Genomic DNA, 14,728 nt, shown 5'->3' on the forward strand with positions numbered 1-14,728 from the left:
CCTTTAGGTTAGTTCTACTCAAGAAATATTAGCATATTTTGGTAGAATATTATAAAGATAATCATCACAACTAATATCTTTTGGGTTGCCAGGCATGTGTGATCAGCAATTCACATTTAATCTTCACAGTAACCTTATGTGATAGATATATTACCCCATTTAACAATTAAGGAAACTGAGGGACTGAGAAATTATATAACTTGTCCTAAGTCATCAAGCGAAGAAGCAGAGCTGGAATTTGAACTCAGTTCTGACTCTAAAGCCTGTGTTTAACCTGTATTTTAAAAAAAAGGGCAAAAAAAAAAAAAAAAGGGCAGCGGGTTAAAATATCTGTTATTTTAACCTTAATTTTGAGAGCAATAAATACAGAAATACATTTTCAAACTTCATCGGCCCATGTGGGAGAGCCTCTATGAGAATTATATTTTCTCTTTTTATTTCTTTTCCTGAATCATCTCCCATGATAAATATTTAATTAGCCTATGCTCACTGAGACTTTAGAGATTTTTTAAAAATGTTGCAGGAAAATCAGTAAAAATGATGGAGCAAGGACATCTGAAAATTCGTCCCTCCCTAAAAGCAAGAGCAACAACAAAACTGGCAAAAATGGGTCAGAATCAACTTTTTCTGAACTCAGGAAATTTAACCAGTGGGCTTGCAGCAAACGGCAAGGGGGACAACTTATTCAAGGAAAATGAATAAATTTCTATAAGAACAATGAGATCTGTGTTGCTTTAATTTGTCCTTGACCTTTGCTCTCCATGCCAGTGGTAGCCTTGAAAAATAGCCCACATCCCTGGTACCGGAGGGGGCAGAATGGACTGGGAGGTCCTTCAAAGCCTCATTCCCAAAGAACTGCCATTGTTTTACATGTCTGGTGGTTCCCTGGAAGACCTCACTTGAAAGCCTTGCCTGTGACCTGACTGAGAGCTGCCTTGTGCGAAAAGCCTCTCCTCAGGTGGCAGTTTTGGAACACATTTTCAAATAAATACTTTAACATGGCAGTTGCATGAGGCAATGGATGATACTTTGGGGCAAAAAACAGCCTAACCAAAACGCTTAAAAAAAAGAGCTGAGGAATGAGATGTCCACAGAGACTTTGAAATGTCCCCACATATTGCTGGGAAGCTGGAAGACCACAAGACAGATTCCTGGGAATCTATGGAAATAACTGCTAGCATTAATAAAGGAGTTCAGCAAGGTTGCAGGATAGAAGATCAATATGCAAAAACTAGCCATATTTTTATACACCAGCAATGAGTAATCCAAAAATGAAATTAAGAAAACAATCCCATGTGTAACAGCATCAAAAAAATAAAATACTCAGGAAAACATTTAACCAAATAAGTGCAAGAGTCACACTGAAAAGTACAAAGCTGTTGAAAGAATTGAAGAAGATCTAAATAAATGTAAAGACACGCTGTGTTCATGGATCGGAAGAAAATATTATTAAAATTTCACTACTTCCCATTGGCATACGGTTTCAGTGCAATTCCTATCAAAATCCCAGCTGACTTCTTTCCAGAAATTGCCAAGCGAATTCTAAAATTCATATGGCCGTTCAAGGAAACAGCGTAAGCAAAACAATGTTGGTAAAGAACAAAGTGGGAGGACTCACACATCTTCTTTCAAAACTCAGTTCAAAGCTACTGCAGTCAGAGTGTGGTACTGGCCTAAGAATAGACATGTAAATCGATGGAACAGAATTGACAGTACAGAAATCAACCCTCATATTTATAGTCTATTGATTTTCAACAAGGGGGCCAAAACAACTCAATGTGGAAACAACAGTCTTTTCAAATGATGCTGGGACAAGTGTACATCCACACACAAAATAAGGAAGCTGGACTCCTCCACGTCCCACCATATGTGAAAATTAACTCCAAATGGATCAAATATCCAAATGTAAGAGCTAAAGCTGTAAAACTCTTAGAAGAAAACACAAGAATAAATCTTTATGACCTTGCATTAGGCAGCAATTTCTTAGATATGATACCAAAGCACAAACAACCAAAGGAAACATCGATGAAATGGACTTTATAAAAATTAAAAATGCTTCTGCTTCAAAGGACACTATCAAGAAAGTGAAAAAACACATAGAATGGGAGAAAATATTTGCCACTCATATATCTGATAAAGGTCTAGTATTCAGAACATCCAGAAAATATAAAGAACTCTTACAACTCAATAAAAAAATAAGTAATTTTAAAATTGCTCCAAAGAAGATATACAAATGGCCAGTAAGCATATGAAAAGATGCTCAATGTCTTAAATCATTACGGAAGTACAAATCAAAGCCACAGTGAGATACTATTGATACTTAATACTAACATGGCTATAATCAAACAGACAATAACAAATGCTGGCGAGTATATGGAGAAACTGGAAACCTCATACATTGCTGGTGGGAATAGTGCAGCCACTGCAAGAAACAGTCTGGCAGGTCCTTTAGAAAGTTCAGCTAACACTTATCCTGTGACCCAGTAATTCCACTCCTAGGTATACACCCAAGAAAGATTTTAAAAACTATGTCCAAACAAAAACTTGTGAATGTTCAAAGCAGCATTCTTCATAACAGCCAAAAAGTGGAAACAACACAAATGTCTATTAACTGATGGATGGAAGAATAACCATGGCATATCTACACAATGGAATATTATTCAGCCTTAAAAAGGAGTGAAGTACTGGTATATGCTACAACATGGATGAACCTTGGAAATAAGGTTACGTCAAAGAAGCCAGATACACAAAAAAGCCACATATTTTGTTTGTATGAAGTGTGCAGGATTGGCAAATCTGTAGAAACAGAAAGCAAATTCGTAGTTGCCAGGGCCTGGGAGGAGGAAGAAATGGAGAGTGATAGCTCATGGGTGTAGTATCTCTTTGTGGAACTGATGAAAATGCCTGTCTATTGAATCATTTACTTTAAAATATCCCATTTCACATTATGTGGATTATATCTCAAGAAAAAGAAAGTATCTTGTAAAATACAGGACACCAGTTGGCTGCAGACCAAACATGTTGGCAGATGGAGAAAGCAGGAGTGAAGGCTCAGACTGCTCCGTGACCAAGGTCAGAGGCAGTCAGTGGTGAGGCTGGGAGCCATGCAGCTTGGTCTTGCCTTGGGAAGTCCCCTATGCTTCCTACTGTAGCCCATTCTTCTAGATTTTCTTAGTACAATTAAACTTGTTTGATTTGTAACACTCAGTTAACAGCCAGTATGATAACGTTAGAGAGAATGTGAGTGTCACATGTCTGGTTAAGCACAGTTCCTCAAACTTTGAGGCTTTGAGAAGGAAAATTGGCATTAAATCCTGCCAGATCACTGGTGTGCTCCTGTGCAAGTAAATTCCTTCACCTCTGCATCTTCCTTTGCCCACTTTTCCCCAGTCATCAAGAATGACTATAAAGCAATATGAGTCAAAACAATTTAGCAGTGTGTTATCCTTCCTCCAAAATTATCGCAGTCGTCTAACCCTTCACTTTTCTTTAGAGGTCCACGGCCTTGGTCCCATAAGCTCAGTGTTTCTTCTCAACCAAGCAGCCCTTCTCTAACAGGTTAATATCCTTGTGTTTATCCCTAATGAAATCAAACTATGGGGCCAAATTATCCTGTTTCCTCCTGTCTTTAGTGCCATCTTTTATTCACTAAGTTTGTGCCTGGGCAACGGGGAGAATGAGTGAGAACGGAGTCAACAGCTCAATTTGGGGACTCTACAGCAACTGATTTCCCACAAACCACAGCACAGATGGTTTTAGATTCACAGTGGACACTGCACTAGAGCTTATTTCCATTTTGGTTCAACTTCCTCATTTTACAGACAGCAGGTATGCTGACTCCTAGTCCATTGCCTTTTTGATATTCATGAGCTTATCTTTACAGAAGTAAAACGTGGCAACAGTGTTTATCAGCCTCAAAAGACCATCTCAGAGTCAAAGTTTAAAAAATGTTCTTCTGAATGGTTCTCAAAATATATCTTATTTGAAGAAGAAAATTCAGATGTTTCTGCATAAGCCTTTTGCTGTAGAACAATGGGACAGATTAAAGGAAGCTCACAAAATAAGGGAACACTTCTCCCCTGCTATTTATTTTTCTCCACATTCTTCTATACAGGTCCAGACAGAAGGACTACATTTCCTTTTTATTAACTGAGGAGACACAGAAGAACTGAGGACTGAAGCATGTCATCACTGTCCTGAATGTACAGAAATCCTAAGAGCTTTAACTGAAAAAAATGTCCAAAGCAGGCCGTGAAAATAAATTTAAAATAAGACAACTCTAAAATCTCTATGCTAGAATCCCAAGGCAGGGGGCAGGTAGTCAAAGAAATAAGCAGAGTGACCTAGACCCTGTTCCAATATGTGTGAAGTATTTTGGGATGGAGTAACCCTCTTCTGTTATTCATGAGAACACGGCTCCCCATGAGAGGCTCTGCAATACAGGACGTCCAACTGCATCATGTAAACCCTTTCTCAGGAGGAAAAGCCGAAAGAATCTGAAATGGTGAATCTGTATCTTAAGCCAAGTTCTGAGAATAGCCTTGAAATAGAGTCCCTGGCAGTGAGGAACAGAGGAAGATGCAAGGGCTGTGGAATCAGGCAGACCTGGGTTTGAATTCTGGCTGTCACTATCTGGTACAGTGACTTGAGTAATGAACATCTCTGAGTCTTACTTAGTACCATTTACCTCATAAGGCAATTTGAGGATGAAATGAAAAGAGTGTATGCAAAGCACCTAGCATAGGCTGGGCACAGAGTAGGTGCTCAGAAGTAATGATGTTGGGACTCCCCGGGTGGTGCAGGGGTTGAGAATCTGCCTGCCAGTGTAGGGGAAACCAGTTTGATCTCTGGTCCCGAAATATCCCACATGATGCAGAGCAACTAAGCCCGTCCACGAGAACTACTGAGCCTGCACCTAGAGCTCGCAAGCCAGAACTACTAAGCCCATGTCCCACAACTAATGAAGCCCGTGCACCTAGAGCCCATGCACCACAACAAAGAATAGCCCCTGCCCACCACAGCTAGAGAAAGCCCTCGTGCAGCAACGAAGATACAACACAGCCAATAAATACATAAATAAATACATAAATAAATAAATTTATGAAAAAAACCAAACAGAAGTAATGATGTCATATCTCTACTGGCCAGTGGCAGAAACTCTGGGGATGCCCAGAGGTCGCACGGCCAGGAGCTCCAGAGGCGTTAAAGTCTCACAGGGAAAAAGCTCTCTGCTCTAAAGGGCCTATTCAACTTAGAAGCCAACTTCAAGACACAATGCAGAGAAAGCCAAGTGGTCATTATTTAGCTCCTACTACAAGGAAATGAAGAGCTGCATAGACAATTGCTTGCAAAGCTCAGTAGTGGTTCCGCCACTTATTAACAGTGTGAATCTAGCAAGTTATCCAACGTCTCTGAGTTTCAGTTTCCTCATCCCCAATGTGGGGATAATAAGCGCTGCTGGGAAAATAGAATTGTGAGTTCATATGTATTCAGCACTTACCACATACCAATCACTATGCTAAAAGCCTTAGGCACACTATCTTACCTGTGTAATAAGTACAAGTACTTAGTATAGCGCCTGGAACATAACAGGCACCTAAGAAGTGTAGGTATTAAAGAAACGTTACCATGCTTCTGAGAAAAAGAAGATACCTTGTTACACAGGTGGGAAGAACAAGATGTAGTTGGGAGAAGAAAAGTATAGTAGTTGCTAGGTGTGACAATCTCAACATTTGGAACTCTTACAAATAAAACAGCCACCTTAAATCACCCCAAAGGCCAGACCCGAGTTATTATCATTTTTAATATGTATGCCTTTCTGAATCTGAGAAGCTGCCAGGATGCCAGTACACACTAAACAGTGATGACAACACCCTGAACAGTGTAAACTTTTGTGTGCACACAGCTTCTAAAGGAAACCAATGCTGGCTGACTGGGGGAGCATTAGGGCGGCTCTGGGACCCCAGCTCAATTTGCCTTCACAGTGTGGCCACACCTATCTCATTGATATTCTCAACTGAGGGGTAAATAATAGGGATAAGGCTTGGAGTTTCCTGTTAATCTCGCTCAGTGCTCATGTCCTTGGTACAATATCGATGTACCACAGACAAGCCAGCATGTGAATGTGCTCTGGATAAGTTATATTGCCTTCAGACACTGTAGAGTCCTTCAGTTTCTAAAACTCATGGAGTTTGTGTTGTTAGAACCAATGACGTGACTAAAAAAATGTTTAAAAATAAGCCATCCGTCTGGACCTGTGTAGGTGAATGAAGGAGAAGCACTTTAATCTCAGAAAAGAAAGTATACTTAACATTTAGGATTACCAACCACTGCTGGTTCTCCAAAATACATTTCATTCCTGATTTCATCTGAAAGAGATGTGATTATTACCACCATTCAAAGAGTGGTACTTTATTAATTAATAAGCTCTTGGCTCATCTGTGAGGTAGATTTCAGGTTCAAACAGGGCTGTTGCACTGCTAACTAGTTCCCCTGGTGTTTGTCGGTAACCTAGAGGCTTCGTTCAAGAAACCTACTGAGTTATAATCACCTGAAACCTGGCAAGGAATCAAGGTTTTGTGAGGCCTACACCTCATCTACTTTGGGAAATCCTATCTAATAAAGAAAGACATGCAAAGTGATGAATATGAAAATTGCTAGGACCCCCTCCCAGGACAGTGGAGGGGACCTATGCAAGTGAGGAGCCCTGAAGTGGAAGCTTCATTCAATTCATGATAAATCCATCTCAGCTGGGGCCCTTTTCCAAACTTATTTAAGCAGAGGAAAACACTGCTTCAACTTATAAACATCCCAGTAATGTGTCCTTATAGGTAATAAAATGACAACGCGAGGGTGGCATCTTCCCTTGGCAGCTTGCCTTTGGAAGAGATGCGATAACGTTCATATCTCAGCATGGCAAATGTTTCCTGGAGCAAATTAGTTTGTCTATTAGAAAGACCTGACCCAAAACAAAGAAAGAGGTCTACCCCCAATACACACTTACTATATTGTGACAATCTTTTGAAAGTAACGGCGAGTGAGTTTTAGGAGTATAGTATTCATTTCTTTCCAACACCAGATAGCTCTGATTCCTGCGTCACCTTTTTCTGTCTTTTAAGATGAACACAGACATTCCAAAGGAAGACGTTGCTGCCTCTTCCATTAGGAATCTCTTCTAACCCACCACCCATTTTCTACTTTGTTGTCTGTCTTGTTACCCTGATGCACAGATGCTAGAATGGCTCTCATATGTTTTCCCATCAACGTCCATCTTCCTCCTTCGAGTTTCCTGGGGACAAAGTCCCTGTCCTAGTCTTGTTTGTATCCCCAGCACTTAGTACAGTGCTGATACACAGTGGGCATGGCACTTGGTGAATGTTTTTGAATGAATTCATTCATTTTTATCAACTGTGATGCCTTTATTTATTTATTTACTTATATATTTCCCACTGTTTATTTTCCTGTGTTGCCTACATAACCATAGTGAAACTCCGATTCTTATAAGAGATGCCTGGTCTCATAAAATGTTCCGAAAAGGCGGTGAGTGTAAGACATTGTACTGACGCTACTGAAACCTCCTGGTGGAGGGACCTCAGGAGCCTGCTCTCTGGTGCTCTGGGTGCTCTCTCCCCAAGGTAGGCATCAGCAAACTAATGAGGGGAAGAAGGAGGCCGCCACAGATTGGCATCTGCAGGAACTGTTACTCCAGCTCCAGAGACACCCTCAGCACCTCCATTAACCTAAAATGAACTGTGTGACAGTGGGTTTCTGAACCACAAGGCAGGTAAGAGTCTTTGCAAAGCCAGGTGGAGAGGAGGCTCTTTACCTCTTCTGGCCATTGAACGTACCCACTATGATTTGCTTGTGTCACAGAGAAATCACAGAATTTTTCAGCTGAGGGAGTCTAAAACCCACATTTCTTATTAAAGAGTAGTCAGGAAAGAACGTATATAGAATCAGGCTACAGCAGTGTATTTTCTTTATACTTTTCACACTACAGCTGAACACAAACAACAACTTATTCCATACCTCAAAGCTTCCTATTGGCCACAGATGATTCACTTCAGAGGTACATGCTTTTTGAAAAATAATGTTCTGGGAGGCTGGGGAGAGCCCTGTGGTGGGTGTTCAGGAATTCTTTCTGTTTCACCATTTAAAAGAAGCTAATAATGGTTGAGGAAGCAGCCACACCTTTTGCTCCCTGAAGAATTCTGTGCTAAACTTAGTTCTTTGCAGCTCTGTGTTGCATACACTTGAAGCAGTGTGGAACTCTGCACATGACCAGGAAATCAGTGTAAATTCAAACGTGGCATTTCACGGACAATTCGTATATTGGAGCAGCAGCACTGGGATTCCATGACAACGCTAATTTGAGTGTTTTCGCTTGGTGCTTTTGATTGCCTGTGCGAAAGATCAGTACTACGGAAAGCAAAACATTTCATATACATGAGTTAGACAAGTCTCTTGCCCTCTTTGTACCTTCGTTTCCTCATTCGAAAAAAAACAAATGGATCTGAAGACATACTTTCCAGAATTCCTACTGGGCTTACACCCAGCTAACCAATAAGTGTATGATGTTCTCCCACAGAATTTTTTACATGTATTCATCTTCTACTTTACTTACACCTTATGTAAAAACTGCATTCCATGCTAGGCCTGAAACGTTCCAAAGCTCAGTTCTGTGAGTAAATTGCAACCTAGATTTCTACAAAGAAAAGACAAGCAGCAGAAGAAGAAAAATATACATTCTTTCAGAACATTTATCCTTTGGTAATAATTCTAATTTCTATGTGAAGAAACATAACATCACTACTCCCTCCATACACTTAAAGAAATCTCACTGTGGAAGATATCATGCTTTATCCTTTCATGATTATATATGTGGTGCATTAGATACAAAACAATAAATGCTCAGTAAATACTGCGTGACGTGATCTTTATTTCTCTAGAAAAGCAGCACTATTGACGTCTTGGGCTGGATAATTCTTTGTTGTGGGGGCTCTCCTGTACACTGTTGGATGTTTCGCAGCATCTCTGACCTCTGTCCACTAGGTGGCAGCAGCATATAGAGGCCTGACAGGCAAAACCACCTCCAGACATTGCCAAATGTCACCTGCCTGCAAAATCACCCTGCTTGAGAACCACTGCTCTGTAACGATTCTCTCTGATCTGTGTAATACTTCTCACACTAATCTTTGCTTGGGACAAAAAGGATTTGCTACATAATTTTAGTAGTAATTGTAATCGTATTTCAAAATGAGTAACAAATTAATTTTATAAAACTTGTATAAAAATTCCAAATATAATGAAGTTACATTTGTTACTTACATAAACTGCAAAAAAGGTAATGCTTCAAATGTACCTCTTTCAATATACTGTATTTTATTGCAGGATAAATCTCTAGGAAAAGGAAAAGGAAAATATTGCCTCAATTAGCTACTAGGTATCTAATTAGTAGCAATCACTAGTAGAGGTTAGAATGATAATAATAAATAAGTAGCTCTGGTCTAAACTCCAAATCTTGAGGAATGTTATTTGAACCTTCCAGAGCCCCTAACCCTGCCTTCACCTCTCTTAAGAGTCTCACCCTCATGACCTTCATAAATTAAATATACAGGTTTAGGTCTAGATAGACTTTGGAGGTAATCTTTCCTGAGAGCAGAAGAATTGAGTAGATTGCACCTTTTGTGGTCTCATCATAGTCTAGATTATGAGCTCAAAGTTTTTATCTCCAAGTATCATTATAATTTCTAATCGTAATGTGAATATTCTTATATTTCCACACTTCCCATTTAGTTCTATTTTTCTAGGCCACTTCAGTACCAGAAGAAATAAAAGATATCCTTTCATTCAACTTGAAAGGAAGTTACTCCACTCATCAATATGCAACTTTAATTCCGTATCATACCTTCTATCATATTGACTTTTATTTGAAAATATCCACTCTTGACTATAGCTATCTTACTTCCATTGATTCCAGCTTAGTCTCTCATTTCACCTGAATGGGTAGAACTGTCTTCTGACTGCTGTTTCCACCTCTACTCTCTCCCTTTCTAAGCCACCCTCCATGTGATCACCACATTAACTCTTCAGAAGTGGGTCTCAACTACCAAAATCACTTGTGAACTTACCGAGGACACAAATACTCAGCCCTACTCTGGACCGACTGAATCAGTAACTATGGGGCTGGAGCTTGTGTTTTAACAAGTCCTCCAAGTGACTGTTTCAGAGCACTGCTGTGGTAACATGGTGGCTTGGCATCTTAGCCTCGGCTTGGCCTGCAAAGCCCTAGATAATCTGGCTCTAATCTCCTGCTCTCCCTGCTTGTACTCTACAGGTTCTCAAAGTATTCTTCCTGTGTTTTGCCTTTCTCCCACCTTCCTTTTGCAAGCTTATTCTTCCTCAGATGTCTGTCTGATTATACCCAACGGCCCTTCCAGGTCCCATCTAAACAGCGTTGTGCTAGTAACATCTTCCCTGATCCAATTTGAAGTCTTTCTTTCCCTCTTCTGTGCCGCAACACCAACTTACAGCTCTCATTGCCCATATCCATTTCTTTTCTAAAATGTAGCTCCTTTTGTATCCCATTTCCTCTGAGCATAAACTCCTTGAAAGAATGGACTAGATCTTGCTCATGCACATTGTCTATCATGGTTAAAGCCAATGCATGGACATAAAGCAAACTCAAATATTTATAAAATCAACAAATATCTGAGGAGGGAACAGAAGGAGGAAAATGTTTTAAAAGAAATGCAGTTTTATTACTTCATGGTTCCCTCTTCTGTGTCTCTACAGCACTTTGTCATTATGGTTTGAGCTTATGTGTTTCTTTTCCGTGTGGGATCATGAGTTGCTAAAAGGAATCCTGTCTTACCCATCTTTCTGTTCACAACACTAGGCATAGTACATATTAGCATATTCTTTTTAAGCTTTTTTATTGATTGGCATTGCTTTTTAAAGAATGAGAATACCCATGCTAACATGAAGTAATCAGCTTAAAAAGTATTTCATAGTAGAAGGAATGACGGGCCTAATCCACTGAGCAGTTATCTTGTTTTTCTCCAAACTGTGTTTGTAAGGCTTGCAGCCCAGATAGCAGAGAAGGAGACTAATACAAAAGTGGTTGTGGGACGTCCTGGGTGGCCACAGTGCTTAAGAACCTGCCTGCCAATGCAGGGCACACAGGTTTGATCCCTGGTCTGGGAAGACCCCACATGCCATGGAGCAACTAAGCCTGTGTGACACAACTACTAAGCCTGTACTCTAGGGGCAGTGGCTTCAGTAGTCGCAGCATGTGGGCTCAGTAGTTACAGCATATGTGCTGTAGAGCCCGCAGGATACAACTATGGAGCCCACGTGCCTATAGCAAGTGCTCTGCAACAAGAGAAGCCACCGCAATGAAAAGCCCCCACTCACCACAACTAGAGAAAGCCCTAGAGCAGCAATGAAGACCCAATGCTGCCAGTAAATAAGTAAATAAATAAATAAATAAATAAATCTATCTATCTAAACAAAAGTGGTTGCCCCTTAAGGCTTTGAAAGTTTGATAATTAAAATAACTATTTTTAAAAGGTGGCATGTGAGGCTCTTTATACCCACTTCCCTAAGCCTTTTAAATTTGCAGGAAGAATCTGTTTCCCTAGAGGATCATTACTTGGCTTGAAAAGGATTAATGACATACACAGCTTTGGATGCCGTGAACAAAGGACAAAAACTGAGCTTTTATAGCAATGGACACAGTATCTACTTATCCCTAAAAAAACAGAACTACTATGCAAGCATTTCCTCCTTGATAAAGAAGCTGGAGAGCGAATTCCCTGGAGGCCCAGTGGACTCAGCACTTCTACTTCTGGGGGCCTAGGTCAAATTCCTGCTTGGGGGAACTAAGATCCTGAAAGCTGTGGAGCGCAACCTAAAAAACCAAAACAAAACAAATGAAGAAACAAAAAAACAGTGAAAAAAAAAAGAGGCTGGAGAGATTTTTGTTAGGTACATTTCTGATATGCTTGTTTAGTGTCAACATTTCTAAATATACCACTTAACCATCATCTTAAACATTTTTAATATTGGTATAATGATTCCTGCATCACAATTCTTAACAATAGTCTGTTTATTTTAGTAACAATGTATTCTGGACAATACTGTTTATATAATTCATCTGCTTATTTCACATTGAAATATTAATTTCGATTAAATTATGAAAATTATGAGTTAATGGCATTCATATGAATGTTAGTGTTCTATATTTTCTTGTCCTGTAGGTGACAATTTGAGGTTAACTTTTTTTTTTTGTAATTGGCTGCACTGGGGCTTTTTTGCTACGTGTGGGCTTTCTCTAGTTGTGGCGAGCGGGGGCTATTGTTCATTGTGGTGCGCAGGCTTCTCATTCAGGTGGCTTCTCTTATTTTGGAGTACGGGCTCCAGGCACGCAGACTTCAGTACTTGTGGCACACAGGTTCAGTAGTTGTGGCAACGGGCTAAGTTGATCCATGGTACGTGAGATCTTCCTGGACCAGGGAACGAACCCATGACCCATGCATGGCAGGTGGATTCTTAACCATTGTGTCACTAGGGAAGTCCTGAGGTTAATTTTAATTCCTTTCATTTTACTCAGGAACTTTTTCAAACCTATTCTTTAAAGACCAGATAGTAAATATTTTAGGTTTTGCTGGCCACATACAGTCTCTGTCGCATATTTTTCTTTCTTTTTTTTTTTCTTTGACAGTCCTTTAAAAACCATTTTTAACTTATGCGCTGTATAGAAACAGACTGTGGGCCAGATTTGATTGTAGGTCATACACAAAATATAAACAGAGAGTATATGAACACATACAGTAAGGTTCATAGGGGAGTCTACTATTGCTCAAACCTCATCACCACTTTTCTCTACAAATAAAGGGTTTTTTTTAAAATGTATATCTTGTCTACATGATTAAAAAATTGAAAAAGAATAGGAGGTAGTTAATGCTAGAGATGGGCTGGGGTCCTACACAGACTTACAGAATTGCAGGATTTTATTGCTGGAAGAAAATTGAAGAGATTATCTAACTTGAATCCCTTAAGTACTTTATAGATAATCCACTTTATAGATAAGAACTCAAAACAAATATGATTAATTAACTTACAAATACCAGAGGGATAGCAAGCCTTCAAACAAGTCCTTATGTAATTCAGTCAAATTATTGTCACCGAGAATCCTGAAAAATGAAAAGGTTATTTCTGGATCAAAATGCAAAAGAAGTACAACTATTTACTACATAGGACTAACTCCTATATGTGGAGGAAAGCTGGGTAATGGTGCCACCCAAACATCCTATTTCTTATTTAATTTAGGGATGGTGATTTCTGCTGTTTTCATTTAAACCTTTCTTTTCACATCCTCCTTTGTGTCCACCTCTCTCTATCTCTCTCTCTCTCACACACACACACACAACCCCCGCATCCATTCTTCCACCAAGTCATATAGTTAATGCCTACTCTCTAGATCACCAAGTCTCTGTTAGAACCCAGCTCTGGGTTTTAACCCAGTGTTGCAGAGCTGTCCTTCCCTCCCATCTTTCCCCAAACCTTATTGGGAAGTCCCATACAGAACTCTATCAGGGCTGCAAATGAAGCCATCTGATTCTTCCCCCATTAAAAAGTTTTCAAAAGCTAAAATGTCTATAAAAGATACATAATGTAATTGTTCAGGTTAATAATTATAAAACAAATCCCCATGTAACACCATTCACGTCAAGAAAGAATCCTGCCAACATCCCAGAAGGCCCCGTGTACCCCTTTCCAATCACAACCCTCTCTGACTTCCTAGAGGGAACCACTATCCTGACTTTCATAAGAATTTCCTTGCTTTTTAAGTGTAGTTTTGTCTTTTCTGTGTCAGCCATAGACAGCACACTTTACTCTTGCTTCTTCTTCAACTTTATCTAAGTGGAATCCTACTACATGTATTATTTCCTACATTGCTTCTTTCACTCAACATTATTTTGTAAAATAATGTTATTTTTGCCTGTAGCATGTAGTGTTGCATGTCCAAGTATATGAGGCTTCTGGGTACGTGAAAGTGGCTAATGTGACAGAGTTGAATTTTTAATTTAATTCATTTCAATTATTTTAAAATTTAAATTTAAAAAACCGACAATGTAATTACTGCAAAATGTTTAAGTATGTTTGCAACAATTTGTGTATGTGATACTACTTTTTCAACTATAAATTTTATGAAATCTAAATACACATCAAGTATTTGTGACAAAACTTTGCAACTAAATTGTAATTACAAAGAATTAGCATGGAAAAAAATGTAGAGTCTCTCATTAACATTTTTTTAATTCTAACTTTTTTTTCTCTACATTTTTAAAAAATATTTATTTATTTATTTAGGCTGTGCTGGGTCTTTATTGCAGCATGCGAGATGTTTTTGCAGCGGCATGTGAGCTTCTTAGTTGCGACACGCAAACACTGTCGAAAAAATGTAGAATATCTTACTAATAATGTATACAATGATTACATATTAAAATGATATTTTGGATATAAGGGTTAAGTAAAAGATATTTATTTTTTCTGTTTCTTTTTACTTTTATTTTATTTTATTTATTTATTTTTTTTTTATTTTTTTATTTTTTGGCGCACGGGCTTAGTTGCTCCGCGGCATGTGGGATCTTCCTGGAGCTGGGATTGAACCCGTGTCCTCTGCATTGGCAGGCGGATTCTTAACCACTGCGCCACCTAGGAA

At 39.2% G+C, this 14,728-nt stretch overlaps 2 protein-coding genes across 2 annotated transcripts in view; one reads left to right on the forward strand and one right to left on the reverse strand.

Annotated features, from left to right (window-relative positions):
* LOC130839625 (RAD52 motif-containing protein 1-like) overlaps positions 1-14,728 on the forward strand; it is an 82,491-nt gene that overhangs the window by 45,396 nt on the left and 22,367 nt on the right. The window lies entirely within an intron of this gene.
* LOC130840246 (leucine-rich repeat-containing protein 37A-like) overlaps positions 1-14,728 on the reverse strand; it is a 43,323-nt gene that overhangs the window by 25,060 nt on the left and 3,535 nt on the right. The window contains 3 exon segments of the mRNA XM_057715547.1: positions 8,624-8,704; positions 9,328-9,399; positions 13,125-13,196. Coding sequence (XP_057571530.1) covers positions 8,624-8,704; positions 9,328-9,399; positions 13,125-13,196 — 225 coding nt within the window.

The sequence above is a fragment of the Hippopotamus amphibius genome, chromosome 17 (assembly GCF_030028045.1).
Source record: "Hippopotamus amphibius kiboko isolate mHipAmp2 chromosome 17, mHipAmp2.hap2, whole genome shotgun sequence".
Classification (NCBI taxonomy): Eukaryota; Metazoa; Chordata; class Mammalia; order Artiodactyla; family Hippopotamidae; genus Hippopotamus; species Hippopotamus amphibius.